At 37.7% G+C, this 26,486-nt stretch overlaps 1 protein-coding gene across 1 annotated transcript; it reads left to right on the top strand.

Annotated features, from left to right (window-relative positions):
- Window positions 1–1,841: 1,841 nt before the first annotated feature.
- lin28aa (lin-28 homolog Aa) lies at window positions 1,842–26,201 on the top strand (the record flags this gene model as incomplete). The annotated part of the gene is made up of 5 exons (XM_079837031.1): window positions 1,842–1,848; window positions 3,346–3,558; window positions 5,758–5,933; window positions 14,424–14,608; window positions 25,991–26,201. 5 exons carry the CDS (start codon window positions 1,842–1,844, stop codon window positions 26,199–26,201), a joined length of 792 nt encoding a protein of 263 aa, XP_079693157.1.
- Window positions 26,202–26,486: the final 285 nt, after the last annotated feature.

A 26,486-nucleotide genomic window follows, 5' to 3' on the forward strand; every position in this document is an offset into this window, starting at 1 on the left:
GAATCCTTTATCAGCTTTATTTCAAGATCAGGATGCCAATATACAAGGTCAAGTGTATGTGGTCTAAACAGGGAGAAAGAAAAAGAAATAATGCAATGGTAATAATAACTGATTAATAAACAAATAAAGGAAACTATACTATGCTCATTGTCATCACTCACAACAGTACAGTACATAAACTAATAATTTACGTTAATACAGTGCAACAAAATATGTCACTATATGCCCTTTAATATCTGTACTGCTGCACCTTTAAGTGGCTATGCAGACTGACACTGTATCTCTATAACACTCGATGCAGGTAGCACAAAATAAACAGTAAATGCACTGTACTCGAACACAGAAGCATATTTCTAAATAACTAACATGAATAAGGTCTAAATCGACATATAGAGGGCTAATTATTGCATACAGCAAACATGTTGCGCGATCAACAACACGATCTGACATCATGAATACACTAATTAGTCACGCAGTTCAACAAATAAAACTAGTTCGCGTGAACATACATACATTTCACAATATTCATCACAACGCAGTACAAACATGCAATAGTAGTAGGAACTTACTTGCTTTTCATAGAACGCACATTAATTAAAGAAAAGGGTCTCTGAATCTTCTCTCATCATCCCTGAACACAAACCGTCTGAGCAGCGCGCTGTATTTCCTGTCCAGGCGCAGTTCACGTGATGGAGCGTTCAAACGCACTTAGAAAACCTCAGCGCTGAACAAATAGGCTTTCAGACAATGAAAATTACTGTAATTTGTCATTAATTATATAATTCTTAAAATAACAGTCAAGTTGTTTATTTACAGATATTGTTTGTAATTTTACATGGTTTTAAACATAATTCAAAATTACAAGAAAATACTGGAAAAAATGTAGCGTTATTTTCCGTAAAATTTAGATTTTTTTTTTACAGAAGAAAGAAACTCACAGCTTTGGAACAACTTGAGGGTGAATAAATGATGCACTAATTTTCATTTTTGGGTGAACTATCCCTTTAAGGGTTATTCAGATGTCTAAAGCTTTACAGAAATCTGAATTATGACTTAAGTAAGTCATTATTCAGATTTCTGTTAAATGAGAAGAGCTGATGCTTATTTAAAGGGGGAACAAAGTTATATGAAGTGTTCATTTTTGCTTAAGGCAATTGCAGACAAATACAGAAACCTGTATCCATAAGCCTATTTATGACAAATTAATTTAGTAAAAAATGTGCATTCAACAACATTACAGCCACGCTGTGACTATAGTAAAAGCTTTCTTTAAGATAAAAATGCAACATGCACAAAAAATGGTTTTATTCAAGTCAAAAATATTATTTAATATTTGATGAATATCATTAAACCAACCTAAATCAATTTATACCAACAAAACTGCTTTTATGGATTAAATCAGGCAGAAATATATCTTTAAGGTAATAATAGCAGTTTACCTTTTTACAGTGTATAAGAACAAATGTGAATGAAAATATATGGTTTTCTTTCAAATAAAACAAAAATGTTTTATCAAAAACAAAGCAGAAATGTCATGTTAGATGTGACGCGTGCGCAGTATGGCATGCTCCTCGTGCACAAATGTAATTGGAATTGGGGGTTATTGATAGGCAGGTGACCTGTTGCATCACCATAGCAACCGTGCATTGATCACTTGGCGTTGTTGTTTGATTATTGATTGTTTGGATGGGGGAGGGCAGCTTCTGCATCTCTGATCACAGGCAATCATTTGCCGGGTGAAATTTGGGCTGCTGGAGCTTGATCTACACACGCTTAAATGACAAATCTGATAGTTATTTCATTTGCAAAAAGCAATATACAAACGATATTTAATAACGGATATGACTGGTGAGAGAACGACTGACATATTTTGGATATCCTACATGCGCGCAATTATTTAACACGCGAACCTTTGGAGGTTTTGAATGTCAATGTCAGCACAAATTACACTCATTTATTTGATTAGTATTGTAATCATAATCACACTGTAAAAATGATAACCTGAAATCGTTACATTAAACAGCGATTTATGTCTGATTTAAAAAAAAAAAAAAAAAAAACCTAGTTGGTTCAATGATGTTAAAGCATTATTCTTTTATGTTACCATTATCACGTTTTTAAGTACAATCTTAATCATCTTCAAAAAAAACTTCATTAAAACCCGACATATGAACGAAATATGACCCATACACATTTATCCGGATCACAAAAAATGCATGTTTTATACTTTGATTCTAATCAATAATTATGCTACTGTGTGAAATGAATCATACTATTGAATATGAGGTCGGTAAATGCAGTAAACTATGTTTTGTGTTTGTTCTGCGCGTGCACAAACAACAACAAACAATACAAGTGTTGCATTAATTAAATTACATTTACGCAATGCTTGTTTATCATCATAATAATAATCGATTTGGCCAGAATGTATTCCATAATGCTCTTGGATTAAAAGAAAATGGGAATATTTAGGAATAGCCAAAACATGTTAAAGGTGTATTTAGTAATGATTGTGGAAAGTATAAAGCATGAATCCTCAACTCCAAAGCGTTTTCATAGCATATCTTTAGAATGTTTGGACATTAGAAATGAGTTGTAATTTTTCATTCTACTTACGAAAAATTATTTAAATTAAGCTACAGTTTTGGTTTCTGCTTTGTCAAACATATTTTTAAGTCTAATGATCAGGAATCTGCAGCTTGGCGTGTTTATAGGCTACTCTCTTTTTGAAACATCTAAAAAAATTAATTAAAAAAAATTACGAAAGAAATACAGTGTTAAGGATTAGGCCTATTCAAAATATCTCGTTATGACAAATTAGCCGATATATCAATGCAAAATTGTGCGAAAACATTGTTCACGTTTACATGCACAGTCCCAAAAATCAGTTTATGGAAAGGACCCTTACATGCAAAACAATGAAGAGTTTATTTTTAAGATATTTCCCGGCAGTGACGTCAAAACGCAATAATTCATGTAGCCTATCTGACTTCAAGTTTGAGTATATTCCGTTTGTTAAAGCATTAAAGGAGGTTAGCTATATTATTTTGATGAGAACTCGTTTTTATAATTTCTTGGGTCAAGAAATAGTGTTTACATGGCGAAATCGGGGTAAAGAAATCTCGCTGTTGCTTATAACCCGATTAAAGGAAAGCGGGTTCACGCATTGGCGGATTATTGAACATAATCGGGTTAGAGCGCGCATTTAAACGCGCTCATTAATGTTCACCTTTTCCAACGTGTCTAATGTTAGGGTTGTTGTGGTCACCTATGCGTGGAAGAGTTGTGGGCCGGACTCTTGCGCGGTGGCCGGTCTCCAAGTGTGATTGGTCTGTTTTGGACAAGGGGGGGCATCCATTGAGGAATGTGTTGGTCATCCTGGAGGGGAGAGTGATTGGGAATCACGTGGACTTGACCGAAACTGGGAGAGAGAGGGGGTCGAGCATGAGAAGCATCAGTGCAGAGCAGTGACCGATCCGCCAGAGATCACCTGGAGACGCGAGATTTACCGCACGCATCCCGAACTCAACCCGCGCAGAGTGGAGCCCATGGCAGAGGGTATGTCATTTGTTTTTGGAGGTTCTGGCCCTCTTCATCAAGGTGTTGAATGTTTAGGAGACACGGGCACGGGGGGCTGGGGGTCCCTGCATTGTCTTTCATGTTTCCGTGTGGTTGGACCCCCCACTCCCTCGTGCACTCGTGTAAGGGAGTTTACCGTGGAGCTCCGCTTTGTTTTGCTCCCGTTGTTTCTTGAGTTGTGAGAGTGAGACCTGAGGGAGATTTTAGGCCCGCGCTGGTCGCTGAAGTGAAGGAAACCGCGCGCGTGGATGTAATTCCGCTCACCATGGGTTCAGATTTACACCAGGAGTATCAAGGTGAAGGAGCAAACGGCGCGAGAGGGTTTTCCGTCGGGGTTGACCATGTTGGCGCACATTTGGAAAGTCTCCATCACTTTGGAGAGAAGCGCCTAAAGTGAGACCATGCAGAGGACAGTAGCCTATTTCCTAAATTAATAGATTTTTTAAACTCATATAGACCAACATGCTTACTAGTAAAAAACATATAAATCAAGAACTCAGTTATAAATCAAGAACTCAGAACTATATATCAAGAACTCAGAACTATATATCAAGAACTCAGTTGTCACTAGTTAAATTCTTGGTATCTGTAAATGTATTTTAACATGTTACATTTGTTATTTCTGATATCTGAAAATGTATTTCTGATATCAATAATTAGATTTCAGATATCTAAAATGGCTTTATTACTATAACAATCACATGATATCAGAAATTAACATTTCAATTGTTGATATCAAGAAATGATGATTTTTACTACTAAGAATTGTATTTCTGATATGCGAAATTGTAATTTCAACTAGTAAGAAATCAATTCTTTATATCAACAATTTGAATTTGAATGGCAGCCGAGATTTCACTAGAGAAAATACAATTACAGATATCAAGAATGATAGTTTTTACCAGTTGAAATTCAATTATTGATATCAAGAATTCATATTTTTGTGAGTGATGTCATTGTTGATAACAGGAGTTTAACATTTTTACTTGTAGAAATGTAATTCCGGATATCAAACATTGCCGTTGTTACAAGTAGAAATATAATTTCAGAATATCAAGAATTAGCATTTTAGTAGTGAAAATTGAATTGTTGATATTCAGGAATTCATATCCTGGGAATGAATAAAAGTCAAAATGACTTGCCATACTCTTAATAATTTTTTCTGATGTAAATTATTTGGTAAAGTATATGAGAATATAGGCCTAGATTATAGATCATACACAGTAGTTCATATCTTTTTATTCTTTGTCTCATTTTTTCGATTTGTTTTCTTATAACACAAAATTATAATTCAAATAATAGGCACACTACAACAATATCTACACATCGTTATAGTAATGCTAATTCTGCTGTTTCATGCTACAATTTATGGTGCTTTAATTGTAAACGTGCAAATATGTGACCCTGCACAAGTCATAAGGAGATTAGGATATGACAATATTTGGTTGAGATACAATTTTTTGAAAATCTGGAATCTGAGGGTGCAAAAGAAAAGTCTAAATATTGAGAAAATCTTTTTTAAAGTTGTCCAAATGAAGTCCTTAGCAATGCATATTACTAATAATACATTTTTTTTTGGGGGGGGGGGGGGGACATGATCTTTACTTAATATCCTAATGGATTTTGGCATAAAAGAAAAATTGATAATTTTGATCCATACAATGTATTGTTGGCTATTGCCACAAATATACCCCTGTGTTACTTATGACTGGTTTTGTGGTCCAGGGTCACATATAAATACACAGAGTAATTATTCTAAAAACTAACCAGATATTAATTCTTTTCAAAACACTGTCCCCTGGTTTCACAGATAAAGCTTAAGCCAGTCTCAGATTAATGCATGTTTGAGCTGTTTTAACTCAAAGCAACTGGCACTGAGAGATCTTAACATGTCATTGTTTTGTCTCAAGATGCACACCAGTAATGATTTTTCTGAGGCACGTTTATAAAAGCTACTTAAATGCCCTAATTGAGCTAAGGCCTAATCCTGGCTTAATCTAAACCCCTGTCGTGAAACCGGGCGTTAAATAATAAGCTGGGGTTTTTTTATACAACCACTGTTGGTGGTCATTTTGGCAATTGTTTTATACTCTTTCTGTTACATTATAATTTTAAAATTTCACACTTCAATGCATGTCTGCATGCATATATTTCCCCTCATAAAAACCTCTTTTGCAGGAGGGTGTACGAAAACAGAGGAGGAGGAGGGGCAGGCCACCGAGGAAGACCTTCAGTCCTACCACGGCGAGGGTGTGTGCAAGTGGTTCAATGTTCGGATGGGTTTTGGATTTCTGTCCATGACCACACGAGATGGTGTGCCTTTAGAAACTCCAGTCGACGTGTTCGTCCATCAGGTAAGTGCTGAGAAATATATGAATAGCAGCTAGATCAAATAGATGATAATATCTATATCCCTGGACAGCACTATTTGATTGGCTGTTGAATAGAGCGATGGCGTGATTATGTATTTTTGTAACCTATTTAGTATCACCCTGGTTCCCTCAGCAATTGCATTATATAAAGATCTTGACCAAAAATGCATGCATCTCTTGATGGAAATAATTGTTGTGATGTTATTTCCATCAAGAGGTGCACCAATGTTTGGTCAAGATCTTGTATTGTCAATTGCACTGTGTAAAGTCTCCTCCAGCACAACCCTAAGACATTCAATGAATTTAAGGTCTGGACTCAGTAATGCCAATTCATGTGTGAAAATGATCCAATCACAGGCTCTTAAGCATTTGCCTTTTGTTTTGCGGGGCAGTGTATCTTGACCTTATTTCAGGCTTTTAACCCAAAAAAACCCCATTGACTTTATGACGATGGAAGCAGAAGTGCTAAAATGCATTTCGTTTGGCCTATAGAAATGTCATCCCTGCATCACTCTATTTCAAGGGGTGTTGCATTGACCCCTAAAGTCAACATCTGAAATCTAAAATGGCTTAATCTGCTCTTAAATGGCTAAACCAATCACTTGTCCCAAACACTAAACAAACAGCATCGCTGCCCAAAGTATTTGAACTTCTGCAGTAATTGCATTGCTCCACCCTGGTGTGGTTGGTATTTGTCTCTCACCCCTCATTTCCCATGTAAGTGTCATTTCTTAAAACAATAGTCTGGCCTGTCAGCAAGAGCACCTTCAAGGATGACCCCTTTAATCTTGTTTCCTGTCATAAAGTCATTAGCCACAGATATGTGTATGCTATTGAAGTAGAAATATTTAGGGGCCCTTTTGTATGAGTGACCAACTGGGTGGCCATTTGTGTCCCGGAGAGCTGCTGTGACTTTATACAGACCAGGAATATGCAACTTCATTTAGTATTATTTGGCACATTTAGCACGTCACAACCCCCATGTGCTCTTAAACAGCAGATTAAGAATATTGGATATGTTGTGCATGTCTTTCAGTGAGCAAACTGAAGATTTGCCAAGTGGTTGACTTGACTTGGCTTTTCAACGGCCAAAACTGAAGCAAGAGCCAGATGTTTGGTATAATACCATTATTTACAGAAATTAATAATATTATACATGTGCAAAATTGAGGTTAAATGGGCATTTGTTTCACACAATATTAACTTATTAGAAATATAACACATTTTAGATTTTGTTCATATTTTTTCTGGAGAAAGAAATACATAAATAGTGATAAAAGCCAAAATATTAAATGTAATGGATGTATATTGACTGTTTTGTAGAGGGGGGGGGTCAAAATGACTATTTTCACATGAGATTTGGAGCCAAATTACAGGGGTGTAAAAATGACATTTGAAAGATGGAAACTTCATTAATTTATTTTCACACAGAGATTGGTAGGTCTATTAGTTAAATCTGTTGACTTTAGCAATCTTTGTTGCATTATATGCCGACAATGACCGTTCAAAAATGGCAAAAAAGCACTTTTTTCACAAGTCTCCATGCCTGTAACTCAATAAGTATTAAACATATCTTAATATACTTTTAGATTTTGATTTTTAACAATTTCTTTTGGTATCTTCATTTTAAAGGACCTATATGGTTCAATCCCAGAGATTTTAGCTGTTTGAAAAGTTACTCACATTTGATTTTTGACCATTGAAAATGGGTACAATTCAACAATTTGCACACAGAGTCGCATTTGAATCCTCATATCTATGCGATTGAACCATATATAACCTTACAAATAAAGATTCCAAAAGAAAAGTTTATTAAAAAATTTGGATCTAGAAGGATATTGAGATATCTTTAATACTTTTAGAGTTACATACATGCAAACTTTGGAAAAATAACCTTTATGGCACTCAGAGAGGTCTGTCCTATGCAATTGTCTTGATAGAAAAAAATTAGATGCATTTCTATTCTCATCATTATTTGTTGTTCAGATATTCCTCTTTTAAAGAAAACAATATCAACTGTATGCAAAGTGACCCACATTTGGTTTTCGACCACTGAAAATGTGTAAAATTGAGGAATTTTACTCATGGAGCCGCATTAAGATCTCCATATCTCTGGGATTGAACCATCGAGAACCTTTAAAACGAAGATACCAAAAGAAAAGTTTGTTAAGAATCAGAATCTAAAAGGATATTAAGATATCTTTAATACTTTTTGAGTTACAGGCTTGCAAACTTGGGGCAAAAAACACAAGATGTGCTTTTTTGCCATTTTTGAACGGCCATTGTTGGCTTATAGTGCAACAAAGATTGATAAAGTCAACAGACTTAACTAATAGACCTATCAATCTTTGTGTTAAAATAAATTAAGGAGGTTGCCGTCTTTCTAAATCATTTTTACACCCCTGTAATTTGGCTCCAAATCTCATGTGAAAATTGTAATTTTGACCCCCCTCCACAAAACAGTGAATTACTCAGTCAATATACATCCATTACATTTGATATTTTGGATTTCTTCTTCATTCATGGATTGCTTTCACCACAAGTCAACCTCTGTTTGAGTTGACATGGAATAGGACCCTATGGCGCTTTATACAATACAGATTGTTTCTAAGCAGGAAACAGGAAACGCAAACTTGAGACTAAATCAAATTCTGCTGTAAAGCAGCTCTAAAAAGACATTAGTTTCATTATTTAGCTCAAGTCAGTTCAGTGTTGATTCAGTTCAGTTCAGTAAGAAAAGGTTACCAATTATGAAACAAGTTCAATCGAGTAATAAGCAGCTCTACAGAAGACAATAGTGTCGTTATTCAGTTCTAGTTTTGTTCTCATCCAATAGCGTCAGTGCAGTCAAATCGATAATATTACTGAATGTTAAGTGTCTTTTAAAGCCCAACTAAGCAAGCCAAAGGCGATTCACGATCCACGCGCTGCACACACGTTTGGCCTCAGATACACAACATTAACTCCGCTGCTGGTCTTTGTGAGAGCAAACAAAAGAAAGAGAGCGTGACAGATCCTTTCTTTATCTGTGCCGTTTCCCTTCCTAATATGTCAAAACCTGCTTGCTTGTGATTTCTCCATCACCTGTGTTACTAATGGATCATCCATGACCATACAGTACATGTCCAGTCAACATGCTCTCTTCTTAGGGTTTTAACTCCGGGAACGGCTCTAAAAGATGCCTTAAAGCATGTCAGTGAGATGTCAGTGGGAGGAAGGGAAATTGGGGGTTGGGGGTCACACGTGTCTAGGGAAATACGTTAACGGTCACTTTGACTGACACACAATGGAAGTACTTGAAAGGGAACACTGCATCTGCCACAACATAGTTGTAACCAACAATGTTTCCACAAAACAAACACTGCCACAGATCCTCGTGGGGCCTTTTACATCACGTCAATAAGAAGATCTGTAATACTAGTCATCTAAGGACAACCCTGATGATCCACTGACGGTGTTTGAGACATTTAATGTGCTGAATTATCTGCTTTATTTCTTCAAATCGAATATTAAATATCCAGGAGAACTAGAATAGTTTGAGTTTTAAAAGACGTTTTGTTTGTTGACAATAAACTGTGATACATAAATTCAAACTGATACACTTATGCTTGTGCTCGATGGCCATATGTATATATTAGATATATATTATATATTAGATATACATCTGATATAAAAGGCTCATTCTCATTACTGTAATACAATAATAAAAATCATCCTGTCCTGTCACAAAGACTTTCAATATTATTGAATTAAAATTAGCATCAATTAATTTCAGGGCACCTAATATTACTTTACAAATGTACGTCATAATTTCTTCATTACAGTAATGAGTGTGCGTGTTTGTTTCTTTTTTTTCATAACTGTGAGCTACTGACAGTTGGAAGAGGGTGATTTGATGCATTTCACAGTCATCAAAATAATGCTAAAAACCTTACTGATCATATGCAATATATCATTTCTTTCTTTTGATGTTGAGGGAAAATATGACCCTGGCATGTTTCATGAGATACTCCCATAATCTATCATGTAGAAGCTGTTCTTCTACTTCTACTCATTGTGTATATCAACACCATAAGGATTTTAATGCATGAATAGAATGCCATTCTGTGCAGACTGTAGATATCTAATATTCAGGATACTGCATAGTACAAGGTAGCATTAGCTGTCTACACTCTCAAAAAAAGAGTACAAAACTGTCTGGCACTAGGGTGGGACCCTTAAGGGTACATTTCTGTACCTCTAAGTCAGGGGTAGGCAAGTTCGGTCCTAGAGATCTGATGTCCTGAGTTTAGCTCCAACCCTACTAAGCCACCACAGTATAAAACTCATGGCTCCCAGCATGCATTGCAGCATTAAGTATGCCAGCATTGTAGAGATTCATATGCTGAATCTTGATATCTGTGTGCGTTTAAACTTTTTTCTCCTTAGAATGTATTTAAAAATCAAAATACAGAATTTCTGATCTGTGGCAAGAAAGTATTGCTGGTGAATATTATTTATTAATATTTTTAGTCAGTGATGAGTTTAGTCAAACATTTTAGTTCATGACAATTTTTGTTTATGGCTTCTCTTGATTTGAACAGATTATGGGGTTTGTTAACACTTTAAGAAAAACCACAAACTCACATAAAAAGCCAAGAGTCAAACTGCCCAACTCAACGAAACACTGATCTCCATAATGGAGATCCACATATTTTCAATAAAACATCAACATCTAAAACTCTGTTAATTCTCAATAAGAGCTTCTCTAGACGTCTTTCAGGGTTGGAGCCAAACTGTGCAGGACAGCGGCTCTCTTGGACCGAACTTGCCTACCCTTAACTCTAAGTATAGGAAAACAATGGTATAATTGTACTCTAAGGACCAAATGAGTACCTTTAAAGGTACCTTTTGTTCCCCAAGGAACAGAATTGTACCTCGACTGTACCGTTTTTCTGAGAGTGTATGAATATGGCTTGTAAAAGGCTTCAAATTTGAGTCATCATTCACCCCCTTCATGTTGTTCCGGATGTATGATTTTCTTTATTTCATTGAACACAAAAGGTGAATTGTTTGAGGACTGTGCTGGTCGCTCTGTTGAATGTGATGACAGTAATAGGGACTGAGGCTTTCAAGCTTCAAAGAACGTAAAAGTGCTCCATACTACTCTTGTGCTATATTCTAAGTCTTCTCAAGCCAGATACAAGCGAGCTGTGACTTTTTGATTAAAAATGGATGAATCTTTCACAATAAGAACAAGAACATGCATTTGTAAAATGGTTAATTTCCATTTCACATCAATTTTAAGAATTCCTTTTTTTATTGACCATGGAAGAGAGTAAGAGAGTAACAATGACGTATTTTTATAGACCAACTCATGAGTTTGCATCACACTGCTTCCTTCAATAAAAAAAACGATATGATTTTTCCATTTGCTTTTGGTTTATTGCAGAAACGAAGCTATTGTGACCAACAAAAGTTTATGATTCTTAAATGTTTTGTTCATCATGATAATCTTTACTAGGGAAGCACGATATATCGGTCACCATATCAGCATCGGCCGATATAGGTTCATTTTTTATGTTATCGTTATCTGCCCGATAAGAAAATGTGTCCGATATATTAAAGTCGATTGTGGATTATTTCCTTCAGCTGAGACACTTCAGATGCACTCTGTTCACCATGACGGTTTTGAATTGCTTGAAATATGATTGAAATCACTTTAAAAAGGTAAATACGGTTCAGTTCAACATGTGCAGCACAAGTATGTCATATCGGCTAGATATAATTATAATGAGAACATCATAACTGTGTGTTTGGGACATTGATATTAAAGGATTAGTACACCTTTAAATAAACGTTTGCTGATAATTGACTCACCCATATGTCATCCAAGACGTATATGTCTTTCTTTCTGCAGTCGAAAAGAAATTAAGGTTTTTGATGAAAACATTCCAGGATTTTTCTCCATATAATGGACTTCAATGGGCTCCAAACGGTTCAAGGTCTAAATGACAGTTTCAGTGCAGCTTCAAAGGGCTTTAAACGACACCAGATGATGAATAAGGGTCTTATCTAGCCAAACCATCAGTTTCTGCGAGAAACCCAGCAGTATTTATGCTATTATTTTACCTCTTAACAGACGAGTGTGATCATCTCTGAGCTCCAGCATAATTTCCGCTAAGTGAAGTCAAAATACGAACGTGGTCATAGATATATCGATCGTAGATGCCTCATTCTACTGATCTGTGCAGGCGCTAATGAGGCATCTACGTATATATCTATGACCACGGTCGTATTTTGACCGCACATAGCGGAAGTTATGATCACCTCAGAGATGATCACATTCGTCTGATAAGAGGTAAAATAATAGCATAAATACTGCTCGGTTTCTCACAGAAACGTATTGTTTGGCTAGATCAGACCCTTATTCATCGTCTGGTATCGTTTGGTATTGTTTAAAGCCCTTTGAAGCTGCACTGAAACTGTCATTTAGACCTTGAGCCGTTTGGAGCCCATTGAAGTCCATTATATGGAGAAGATCCTGGAATGTTTTCATCAAAAACCTTAATTTCTTTTTGACTGCAGAAAGAAAGACATGGACATCTTGGATGACATATGGGTGAGTAAGTTATTTGAGTATGAATTTAGATTTATCTGCCAATATTATCGGCTTTCAAATATAAAGAATTATCGGTTAGCGTATCGCCAAAATGTTCACATCGGTGCATGCCTAATCTTTACAAATGAACACAACTTTTATAGATTTTGAAGCCTGAATACAGAACTAAAAAGCTAAACATAACGGCTATAAACTCATGATGACCAAGTGGCAACCTCCCTCAGTTTCTCTTGAAGCCAATACAGAAGTGACTTAAACTGCAGTTCATGGACTGGCCACTAGAGACAGACTCCAGAAGGAGCAGAATCTCATTGAGCTCATGTTAAAATGCCCAACTTTACAGCAGAAGAACACGTTTACAGTCTGGGACAAATTGTGTTTATGGTCTATACGGCTAATTTTGCCCTTCATGACGACTGTGTGTGTGTGTGTGTGTGTGTGTGTGCGTCCCGTCACCTCAGCTCCGCCCACGTCCCGCCTCTTTGCCCATTTTCTGTTATCCGGGAGTGATATTTTTTTACAGTCTATGATGATGACGTTTAATCTCTGTAGTCCATTTAGACATGATAGCAAACGCCTTTTTCAAGACACGAGATGGTATTACTGATGTATTTCATGCTGTAGAATAAAGTGTGAAAATATCTTGAGCTTATGTTCACCACTGACATTATTTCAGGCATTTCACCAAAAACCCATTCAAAAAACCCACTGACTTCAGGACGATGGAAGAGGAATTAAAATGAGGCCTACAAAAATACTTCATTCCTGCAGCACTATATTCCTTAGCTCAGGTGCTACATTTACACTTTGGCCCTGTTTACACCTGGTATTAAGATGCGTTTTGGTGGATCGGATCACGAGTAGACGAGGGAGATACATTCCCGTTTACACCTGGTGTTTTAATCCGTCTCTTTTGTCCACTTTCAACCACTTTCTGTCCTGATTTATTCTAGGGGAGGGTCAATGGGCAGGTAAATGTATGGGTTTTTCAGATCTTTCGATCTAATGGACGGAATTAGCCTCCACAATTTATATATGAACGAGCCCAGAGATGACGGAAAAACACACGCTTTAGTTTCTGCTCTGACAGACACAAGACCAGCCGAACGCTCGAGTGTGTGTTAGAAATCAGGAATGGCCGGAGAACATTTACGTTTTTCATCTTCAACCCAAACTTGGACCTTCAGCCATAATGTTTACATGTTAGGTCAGTAGGCGGAGAGTAGATGGTCTTTTGTGGCTGTCCGAACACATTTGACCACATGAGCGCTATGAATGCAATCAAATGTGTTGTCAAAAGTGGACAAACTCAAAACATTTTAGACCGTGTTTACACCTGTATTTAGCGTCGTCCACTTGTGATCCAATCGACCAAAAATGCATCTTAATACCAGGTGTAAACAGAGCCTTTCACATTCTTAACAGGGAATTTATTCGCCCTCAGGATACACCAAAGCCAAGCAACCATTTGAAGAATTTTTGTGGACCCTGCCACAACATCCTTCCCCAGTGGTCAGTGAGTGGGATTAAGAGACGTGTGTGTGCTGTGGGGGATGTGTGTGTGTGTGTGTGTGTGTGTGAATCAGGAATGCTGTAACCTGGGTCGGGGGATGGTAAAGCATGGGTTTTTCACACATAAATCAGTCGCTTTCTCTTTCATATCCCATAAGAGCGCTCATACAGATGCAGATGCAGTCCTCTAGGGCTTTTGTGCTTAAATATAATCTCCTAAAATAACACAAACACTGTGATGATACAAGACGCTTTGCATTTACAACCCAACAGCAACTTTCTTTCCCTCTGCATGTCATTGAGTTTCTAAATGAACGTGGAGTTGGCATTACTGAGAGTGTTTTTGTGTCTTTTCTCAGAGTAAACTGCACATGGAGGGTTTCCGCAGTCTGAAGGAGGGCGAGGCTGTTGAGTTCACGTTCAAGAAGTCCTCCAAGGGTCTTGAGTCTCTGCGGGTGTCGGGTCCTGGAGGCGTTCACTGTGTGGGCAGTGAGAGGAGACCCAAAGGCAAGAGCGTCCAGAAACGCCGGGCCAAAGGAGACAGGTGAGTCGTCTCAGAGCGATTGCGTAATATTTCACTTTACACTGCCTTTGTACTGGGGCGGTGAGCAAAAGGGCGGTTTCCTCAAGATGGGTCTTTCTTATCAACAAAAATCCAGTAGCTTTATTTGAAGTCTTGTGCCATTAGGATGCCTTGTTTAGCTGGTCAAACACTCTCAGAAGAAAGTGAAACCAACGCTGTGACTGGGGCGGTACTCTTTTAAAAGGTACTTTTGTACTTTGTTTACCCATAAATGGTGCATATTAAGTCCCCATGATTGAAGTTTTTTTGGATTTAAGTATGAATATGTCAACATTACTGTTATCTATAAGCTAGTGTGCTCCAAAATAAGATATAAGCATTCAAAACTTACAGTCGCTCACTTCCGCCAATATGCATACTTTTCTGTGCATTTACTGTCCAATCAAATGCTCTCTAGAATATGAAGCCCCGCCCCCTACATTATAAATAGACACTGAAGGGCTGAAATTGGCACACATAGTGCACTATATAGTAGGGGTGTAACGGTACACAAAACTGACGGTTCGGTACGGGTTCAGTACAGCGGTTTTACAAAATTGCTTTTTATTTATTTTTATTAAACAGTGGTTTACTGAAGAAGAAAAAAAGTGTCTGTCCTTGAATGAATTAAATTATAACTAAAAGTTAATTGAAGACATTTCTGTAAATTATATAGGGAGCCCTTACTTGCACATTAATATTAAAGGTTAACAACAGAGCCCAAACTATTAGCCTAAATTCAGTGGCTATTTATTTTTAGGTATAATAATCAACACTCAAATAACACATTGTATGCAAACATGTAAACTTCACATAAGGCAGTTTTTGCATTAACTTCTAAATCTAATTATTATAGTTTTTTCTCCAATTCGTTGTTGAAATATAATCATTTATACACAGTGTGTGTCATTTTCATGACAGGTTTATTTAACATGCATGAAATAATCAAGACATCTCTAACAGGTTAAGTAGAATATAATGAATATATAGGCTAATATAGAGCATATATTTAGTGAAAGAGTTGATTTCTCTAGTGAATTAATTTCTGTGGACACTGAATGACTGCCTGAGGTAAATGTGATGCTACATGACATTGTTTAGTTTACAAGCAGTTATATTGACGTCTTTCCGCTGTTGAAACACTAATTTAGCGATTACACCACATATATACGTGACAGTAAGTTGTAATGTATCCTCAACATACCTTCAGATGTTCATTCATGTTTATTCTTTAGGAAGAGATGATCGATCGCGTTCACAGATAATCGGCCGCTTGAACTGTGTTCAGTGTTCAGTCACGCCACATAGAGCGTCAAAACGGCATTTATCGTTTGAATTTCGTGATAAAATGGACTGAATACTTAATATGTTCGTGTGGGAACTCGGACTGAAGTGTGTTCCATGCTTAAAAAAAGCCGAATGTGAACTGTTAAAGATTGCATTCAGAAACCGTTCGGTACAGAAGTGCACCGAACCGAAGGCGGTTTGGTACGAATACTTTACCGTTACACCCATACTATATAAGGGATAGGGAATGATTCAGACAGTGTAAATATGTTTTCTATTGGGGCGGATTAAGTCTGGTTTCACGTCAGTGTCACGCGAACCGCCTCAGCTCCGGTCCAGAGACACGATAGCGCAGAACAGATCGTGTGACCGAGTCGGCCCAGACCAGAAAACGTATCGGACCCGTTTGAATTCTGCACAGAATGATATTTTAAAGTGATATGGAGGAGATTAGGAGGAGAAACGGCTAGAGATTAGGAGGAAACTGAGGCTTTACCGAGCTCAACGGCTCTGGACGAGCTGTGATGAAACTAAACCCCATTGGCTGTTTTAAAAAAGGGTTAGGACACATTGAATAATGCTGTGTGTTTCAAGGCACTTCAGTGGGCCTTTAAAAACAAAATGGTACATATTTTTAAAGGGTACCACCCCAGTGATAGCTTATGTAGAACCAGAGATTTTCACATCAAAAAAGGCGGAGCCTCAGAGCCACACCCACCTATTACATCATCACCACGGACCAATGGTAGTTCGATGGTGCTTACCAGCCAGAATGAACTGTTCCAGAAAGTTTGCTACTGAACTCCTGAAATGAACTTTGTTTTGGCCGGATATTGTTCGAAGTTTTCGTTCTTCGATTCCGCTTGAAGTATATCGGGCCTTATGAATGAAAGTGTCACAGTGGGTTCAAGTTTGGCTGCATTGACCAACAAAATCTGCTTGGTTTGGCAGTGACTTTTGTGCGAGCTGTGCTTCATACATCTATACACTATTGACAACAGACAGTGGATCGTTTTGCCTGCAAAATATTAGGGCTGGGTATTGACACAAATTTCACAATTCGATTCGATTTCGATTCACAAGCTTTCGATTCGATTTGATTTTCGATTCAATTCAATATCGATTATTTTAGATATATATCAGGTACAATACATGGCCAATTTTCTGAAGGAAAACAAATCTCTGAACTAATGTTGTAAACTATGGGAGTCATTTGGTACTACATTAGCCTACTAATAGTGAAGGTAAAAATGAACTGATTTGTATACAAACACTTAAATTACACTAAATGATTTTAGTTTTTTATAATAATAAAGTTATAATATTAACTTTACAATTATATAATCATATTTCTACTCCAATTCGTTTTTTTTTTTTTAAATATAAACATTTGGCTGTCATAAAAACTTGCCAGATTTATTCATAGGCTACAAACATGCATTAAATATTGAAGAACATTAAAAATGACAATGAATATCCTATGTAATGTGGTGCATATAATTAGCAAAATTCTCCTCTCTAGAGTAAATTTTTCTAGCTGACTAACGAGTTTATGGACACTGGATATGGTTTTTCTGAGCTATATGTGACGTTACATAACATTGTTTACTTGTAAGCCGTTTTACTTACATCTTTCTGCGGTTGAAACACTGATTGAGCGATTCTATGTGACATGATATGGATTTCAATAAGTTGTCTTGTATCTTTTAACACACTTTCAGAAGCTCATTCATGTTTATTTCGCGCTGTAACTGGTATTAAGGTGGAAGAGAAGACGCCACAGCGCCAAAGCGGTATTTATGTTATTGAATTTCGTAAAAAATAGACGTAATCTGAAATCTGAGACTTTGTTTCATATCAATAGTAATAAAGCACAAAGATTATAGTGATTTATTGGATGGGAGGTGAACTACAATGTTTATTTCATTCACTAACTGAAAACAGGATGACTAATCGATTCTTGGGATTTAAGAATCGATATTGTTTTGTAAAAGTGAGAATCGATTAAAATCGAGAAATCGATATTTTTTACTCAGCCCTACAAAATATCACTGAAATGCAGATATGTGACCACACGTTAAAGGGTTAGTTCACCCAAAAATGAAAATTCTGTCATTAATGACTTACCCTCATGTCGTTCGACACCCGTAAGACCTTCATTCATCTTCGGAACACAAATTAAGATATTTTAGTGTAAATCTGATGGCTCTGAAAGGCCTCCATTGGCACAATGGCACGGTTCACTCTCAAGACCCTTAAAAGGCACTAAAGACGTCGTTACAAAGTCCATCTCACTACAGTGGTTCTACAATAACTTTATTAAGTGACGAGAATAGTTTTTGTGCGCAAAAAAACCCTAAATAACGACTTACATAGTGATGACGATTTCAAAACAAGGCATCATGAAGCTTCGAAGCGTTATGAATCACTGAGTCGAATCATGATTCGGATCGCGTGTCAAACTGCTGAAATTTGGCGATCCAAACTGCTGAATCGACTCGCTGATTCATAACGCTTCGAAGCTTCATGATGCCTTGTTTTGAAATCGTCATCACTATATAAGTCGTTATTTAGGGTTTTTTTGCGCACAAAAACTATTCTCGCCGATTCATAAAGTTATTGTAGAACCACTGTAGTGAGATGGACTTTGTAACGACGTCTTTAGTGCCTTTTAAGGGTCTTGAGAGTGTAAAGTGCATTGTGCCAATGGAGGCCTTTCAGAGCCATCAGATTTACACTAAAATATCTTCATTTCTGTTCCGGTCTGACGGGTGTCCAACGACATTAGGGTAAGTCATTAATGACAGAATTTTTCTTTTTGGGTGAACTAACCCTTTTAGGCTTGCAGTGTCCAATTATCTGTCAACCCTGCTTCTTTTTGAAAGACATTGCAATGGTATTTTGGGACGGTAAATAATTTCGCTTTGACGTTGAATCCTTTCATTGCCAGCACATGCCAATTACGAAATTTTACAGTTTCCTGATATTTATCAGGATTTGTTGCACATGTCACATCACTATTTTATATTACAGGTAGAAATAGCTCATCCTTTAGGCAATGTTTGCCAGTTATCACTTTTCCCAGCGCGTGGCTCGTTCTCCAGTATCAGTGCTATGGTGTGTGTGTGTGTGTGTGTGTTTTAGTAGCCCGTAGGGAGAGCCTGAAGCCCCTCTCTTTGATCTCTCCAAAAATGTGGTTTGGTCATCTCACCCCTTTCCCCAGTTCCTCCCCGTCCCCCTCCTCTGCCCTCGGTTAGGGCTGCATGGACAGGCTGTCGATGCGACCCGGATCAATAACTGGTTAAAACGCCTGGTCACTGATGCATTTATACCTGATGGATATCCCCCAATCCTGAGATGTTTAAAGCAACTTTAAATATGCCTAGCTTAAAGTGATGCCTCGTGATTCAATTAGCATATATAGAGCGAGGAATTTATACCATGCCATTTTTGCACCCTCGACCCAAATGATTCCCTTCTCGGCTCTCAATACAGATGGATGTGGTATGATTTGGCCCGTCAGTCAGTCCTTTCTGATTGTTGTGTGTTGACAGTATCTGCGTGCAGATCTTTGTACCCTCAAAGGGTCTTGCGAGGCCTGCGTTCGATACGTCCCTGGAGCGCGTTGCCCCTTTAAGAAGAGCCACATCTGTCCATCATGGTTATTCATCAGCTCGGTGCACTAGCCTCATTGTTTCACCGAAGCAGCCCTTCTGGAAAAGAAGCACACTTTACAATATCCTTAAAAAGAATATACTTAAGTGTGAACTGAATGGAATGATTTTAGACACTTAATTGCACTTAAATGAAAATATATTGTAGTTTAAAGTTATATGTAAAGCAAATAAGTGCTTTTTGACCCTCTTAAGTAGAACATTATATGTAATTTCATAATTATTTCTATTGTCTTTGAAATATGGTTAAAGTGAATGTACTGGCAAGCATTTATGCTAAACTAAAATATACTTTAAATTAATTTCTATTGAAACTTGTATGTCATGTATATTTGTAATCAGGAAGTGGCAGTTCAATACATTTAACGCATATGCTTTAGTCAACACAACTCTATTTTTTAAAAGCATGACAAAAGATTGACAACTTCAAAGTACAACTTTTAATTTGACATTAATGTAAAGTTTTTATCGAAATGTACTTAAGTCGGTTTAAAATACGTAAGCATGAATATGTACTCTCTTTAAATATGCTTATGTGGCCTTTTATTTCATTAATATTATATTTTATTATTATATTATATTATATTATCTGCAAGAAGTAGTTTTTTAAATGCATGATATATATATATATATATATTAAAATCGCATCTAACAAATGTTTGTTTATATAATATATGTTTGTTTATATATATATATATATATATTTATTATATGTGTGTGTACGTGTGTTTGTGTATACACACACACACACACACACACACACACACACACATATATATATAAACACACATATATTATATAAACAAACATTTGTTAGATGCGATTAATATATATATATATATATATATATATATATATATATATATATATATATAAATGAAAAATGAATCGTGATTAATCACATCCAAAATAAAAGTTTGTGTTTATATAACATATGTGTGTGTACTGTGTATAATTACTATATATAAATTTACACACATGCATGTATATATCTGATATATAGTATGCATATATATTTGAAGAAGATTAAAAGTGTTTTCATTACAATTATTCACACTTCTTCTTTTTCACAAGGGAGAACCAAATCAAGCCTGAATAAAGTGTGAATGTTGTGCGCATTCGGGTCCTGCTTCGACCTCAGGATGTAGAGAAGACACCGCGGTTTATTTAATTGATAACAGATGAAGGTGCCCGAGAGGGGTCAGGGGTCAGGATTGCCATGGAAACTGCATGTGTTTAGGGACTGGGTGGGGTGTTTGGGGGTTAGGGCCGCAATAGGTCATAGTTCATAGGTTGCTGCTGCAGCTTTTTTCAAACAAAGGCCGTCATTGCCTTCTGCACGCTCCGCCTGTCCGCCCGTGCCGCACACTGTGCTGATGAAGGCCTCGGGTCAGTGCCTATAAACCACCACACGCTGCAATAGTGTCACCCTAAAGTCCCCAGTGCCCTGCAGTCAGTCGCCCACATGACCTCAGCTGAGTGGACATCAATGCATCAGCGCCTGCCCCATATGCCACTGGGATCTCCGCACATGGCCTTGTGTCAACTCTGACAGCCTGGCCGTCAATTGAACACTTGGGGAAACGCATTTCACAATGCACTTTGTTAGAGTAAAAAAGCAACGTTTTATTTTCATTGGAACTTGGGAATATTGGCGAACTTCATCCCTCTAATGCCGACTGTATCATATTTGATACACGAAGGCCTATAAATGATCAACATGATCAAAATCTGTTGCACACAGTCTACTTCATGACTTCTGTCATCTGACTGATACTTTTATAGACAGTATTTTTGTAAAAACGTCCACCTTCAGCTGGTGGTTCATGCTGGGAATATTTCAAGATGAACACTTACTGGACTGAAGAACCTTAGGTTTACTTGCTAATCTTTAGAAAATCATATTAAAATGCATTAAATATGATCCATCAAGCTTGTGAGGAAAGTTTATTAGTTTATCTCTCAATCATCATTGTATTGCATTGATTTATATGCTTTAAAACAGAGCTAAGCATTTAAATGTCATCTTACTTAGACATTATTGTCATATATAAAGTGACAACTGATATGATTTATATGATTTTATGTCAGTAGTTTGCTGTACTGTAATAAATATCATATTTATTTACATTACAATCTTACTTTTTGGTCAAATAAATGTCAGCATCTGCACCAAATTGCATTTTTTTTCCCAGTTTGAGCCTCTTAATAAAACGGAGGTGCTTTTTGTTATGATCTCCATATGCTCACTATATCATACTATATGAAAATAAGCCATAAAAACCCCCCTCAAAATTTCATACAAATTTTAGAATGACCTGATTTTTGATGGTGATCAGTGTTTTGTCATACATGTATACACACTCACTAACTATTTATACTCCCAAAACTGGTCTAGAAGTTACAGAGCCCCTAAAGGGACATGGTGATGGGAAAAAAAATTAGATGGGTGGAAAAATTACATCAGTGCTTTTACATTCTCGTACAGTCATTTATCATTCCCTCCAAATACTTTGGATTCACTTGCAAAGGAATTCAAAAGTTTTCTGAGGAACGCAAAACTTTTGCGAGAGAACAAAAAGCATTGAAATATACTTTTTCCGCCACCATGTCCCCTTAGGGGCTCCGTAATAAGTTGCTTAAGTAGTATTATTCTTATGTCAAGTCACCTTTATTTATATAGCGCTTTTTACAATACAGATGTTTCAAAGCAGCTTCACAGTGATAACAGGAAAATAATGTAACAAAGTTTGTTTTGGCTGTACAGCAGATCTAGAAGAAAACAGTGTGATAGTCCAGCTTAAGTAAATTCAGTGATGGAGGCCGATCAGTGATTTAGTTGAATATTAAAGGGTTAGTTCACCCAAAAATTTAAATTCTGTCATTAATTACTCACCCTCATGTCGTTCGACACCCGTAAGACCTCCGTTCATCTTCAGACACAAATGAAGATATTTTAGTTGAAAGCTGATGGCTGAGAAAGGCTTCAGATAGGCCTCCATTGGCATTCAGTACATTCACACTCACAAGACCCATAAAAGGCACTTAAATCGTCGTTACGCGCGTATCTAAGCTGTTGAATTCTACATTGATCGTGCTTTAGGTCTCGGCGTAGTTCTCAAAATGGGGCTAAAGTGTGCATTTCATGGATTCCCGAAGGCCGGATCTGCGTCATATTCTCGCGCATGCGTCGTGGAGGCACACACGGAAGACAAGAACAAGTTGGATAAAGGTGTTATTTTGATTTTTTTTTGCGCACAAAAACTATTGTCGTCGCATCGTAAAATTATTGTAGAGTCACTGTGGTGAGATGGACTTTGTAACGACGTTTTAAGTGCCTTTTATGGGTCTTGAGAGTGTGAATGTACTGAATGCCAATGGAGGCCTTTCTGAAGCCTTTCTCAGCCATCAGCTTTACACTAAAATATCTTCATTTGTGTTCTGAAGATGAACGGAGGTCTTACGGGTGTCGAACGACATGAGGGTGAGTAATTAATGACAGAATTTTCATTTTTGGGTGAACTAACTCTTTAAGTGTCCCCAAGCAAGCCAAAGACAGAGGCGACGGTGGCAAGGAACCCAAACACCATCAGGTGACAGAATGGAGAAAAAAAGCCTTGGGAGAAACCAGGATCATGGGGTGCCAGTTCTCCTCTGGCCAATGAACGAACAGTGTTTGATTTTGATTCAGGCAGCATTACAGGTCATGAATCAGATTAGATCGGAAAATTCAGAATATTTACCAGTTCTATCTGGTTGAAGATCGGAGTCATCCCGCCGGAGACGGGTTTGTTGAGGATCAGTGCCACTGGATGTCGTGTCGATGAGGCCTTCACAGGGAGAGAGTCTAGTTGACACAATTTCTGCTGACCCTTCATGGATGCGTTGGTCATGTCCAGGTGCAGCTCCACCATCTGATCTGGATACGGCCCAGATGACTACAGTAAACCTCAGAATAAACAGAGAGACTAAAGCCCCGTTTCCACCGAAATTACCCGGAACAATTTGTACCAGGAACTTTTTTTACAGGAACTTTTTCCCCCAGACCTGCTACTGTCTGTGTTTCCACTGCGGTCTAAAGTACTGTGAAGATTAGGCAAATTAGTCCGGAGACGTGGGACTGCGTGCGTCTGCTCCTCCCAGTCAGTGACGGACAATAATAATTTTTTGTGCGATATTGTCTGCAACAATAACAAGTATGGAGGAGATTCAAGCAGTGCTGCTTTTGCTAGTTATGTATTGGTTTACTAAAGATGTAATTAACAAAACTGTGGAAAAGAGACGAGCACTGATACTAAAGCGTATTCTGAAAGCTCGTAAAGCTAGATTTAAAATAAGACAACGTATGTTATTATCAGCTATTACGGACATTGAGCGTGCGATTGCTGAGACAGCACGTGCCATTGGACAGAACGAGCAAGACTGATATTTACTGAACGCAGAACGAACCTTGCAAGACTTTTAAAAATGCCGGTTGCAATAAAATGCTGTGTGAGCTCAACCAATCAGCATGTTCTGCGCCCGAAAGTTCCTGAACTTTGAAAAAGTACTACCTCGAGAACAGGGCCATTTGGAGGGGGAAATATTTACCCGGAACTTCATTTAGACCCTGGTTCCTGCGGTCGAAACACACCGAGTACCAGCCCAAAGTTCCTGGGGAAAGTTCCTGCGGTGGAACCGCGGCTTAACATTAGCGTAGATGCCATTCTTCTGATGATGTGACGAGTACATCAGGTGTTATGGGAAGTGTTCCCAGTTCCGGCTGACCTAGTTAATGCAGCCTAACAAACTGATTGAATTATAGAAATTGATAATGTGTTATGTGAATGTCAGGTTAAAGAGTAATGTGTTTTTATTCTAGATTTAAACTGACAGAGTCTGCCCGAACAATGCTAGGAGGACTGTTCCAGAGTTTAGGTGCTAAATAGGAAAAGGATCGACCGCCTCCAGTTGATTTTGATATTCTAGGTATTATCAACTGGCCAGAGTTTTGAGATCGCAATAGACGTGAAGGACTATAATGTGTTAAGAGCTCGCTCAAGTACTGGGGAGCTAAACCATTAAGTGATTTGTAAGTAATCAGCAACCGGGCTAATATGGTCATACTTCCTGGTTCTAGTAAGACCAGCTGGAGTTTATTTATTAAGCGAGCAGGGCAACCACCCAGTAGAGCATTACAATAATCTAGCCTTGAGGTCATGAGCGCATGAACTAGCTTTTCTGCATTTGATATTGGATGCATATGTCGTAATTTAGATATATATTTAATATGGAATAATGTGGTTTTACAGATGCTAGAAACGTGTCTTTCAAATGAAGGATTGGTATCAAAGAGCACACCCAGGTTCCTCACTGATGACGAGGACTTGACAGAGCAGCCATCAAGTATTAGACAGTCTTATAGGTTATGACCTGTTTTTTTGTCCAATAATTAGAAACTCTGTTTTTTTATTAAGTGGTAGGAAATTACTGGTCATCCAATTTTTTATATCAGCTATGCATTCCATTGATTTTGTGAATTGGTAAGTTTCGTCAGGGTGTGAAGAAATATAGAGCTGGGTATTGTCAGCATAACAGTGAAAACTAATATCATGCTTCTGAATGATATCTCCCAGTGGTAGCATGTACAGGGTGAAAAGCAACGGTCCTAGCACTGAGCCTTGAGGTACTCCATCCAGAACGACACATTCTGATCAATATGATATCTCTTAATTTACTGCTACAAACTGATAATGGTCAGATAAGTATGATTTAAACCACGCCAATGCAGTTCCACTAATGCCAAATTTCCGGGTTTATTCAAAAGAATGTTGTGGTTGACAGTATCAAATGCAGCACTAAGATCGAGTAACACTAATAGAGAGATACAACCATGATCGGATGATAAGTGCGGAGAGCAGTCTCAGTACTATGATACGGTCTAAATCCTCAAAGATAAAAAAAAAATTCTAAAAGGAACATAGTTGTGAGGACACTGCCTTTTCTAGTATCTTTGACAGAAAGGGTAGATTTGAGATCGGCCTGCAATTGACTAATTCTCTAGGATCAAGTTGCGTTTTTTTTTTTTTTAAATAAGAGAACTGCCAGCTTAAATGTTTTCGGTACATATCCTAATGGCAAAGATGAATGAATAATTTTAAGACAAGGATCTATGACCTCTGGAATTCAGCTGTTGTTCAGCTGAAGTCAGTTCAGTGTTGATTCAGTTCCATTGTAAAGATCATCAGTTATTCAATTCGTTCATTTTGTCTATAAAGCAGTTCTGCAGAAAAATGATGTCATTGTCCAGCTCAGTTCAGTTCTCATGCAGCATCGTCAGTACAGTCAGATCAATAATATTGTTGAATATTATGGTGATTGTTTTAATCATTTAAGTACATTTGTCATCGTAATTTTTCCACAGGTGTTACAATTGTGGCGGTCTGGACCATCATGCCAAAGAGTGCAAGTTGCCTCCCCAACCCAAAAGATGCCATTTCTGCCAAAGTGTGGCGCACATGGTTGCCAACTGCCCCGCCAAAGCCCAGCAGTCGCCACAGGGCTCTCAGGGAACGTCTGCGGGTCTCAGGGGGGAGAAAGCGGAGCACAGTCATTCCCCACCACCCACCGACTGAGAAAACCAATCATATCACACTATACTGGAAAAACAAATGCATAATGCTGCTGTTGGAACTTCCTCAGGTCTATAAAAGCAAAGAAGAATGTAACTCTAACACTCAGGAATAGAGCTGTTCTCAGGAATTTCAGTGTTTGGTGTATTACTGGAGTAGATACCCCAGATAGCAACAGTGTCGGCCCAGATCCGGCCCACATCTGGTACGCGTTGAATCAGTGCAGATCCTACACTTCTGGGGGCCCTAAGCAAAACTTTGTGAAGGGCCCTTTTCTTAAAAACCACA

Source organism: Gobio gobio (assembly GCF_949357685.1).
Source record: "Gobio gobio genome assembly, chromosome: 15".
In the NCBI taxonomy this organism is placed as follows: domain Eukaryota; kingdom Metazoa; phylum Chordata; class Actinopteri; order Cypriniformes; family Gobionidae; genus Gobio; species Gobio gobio.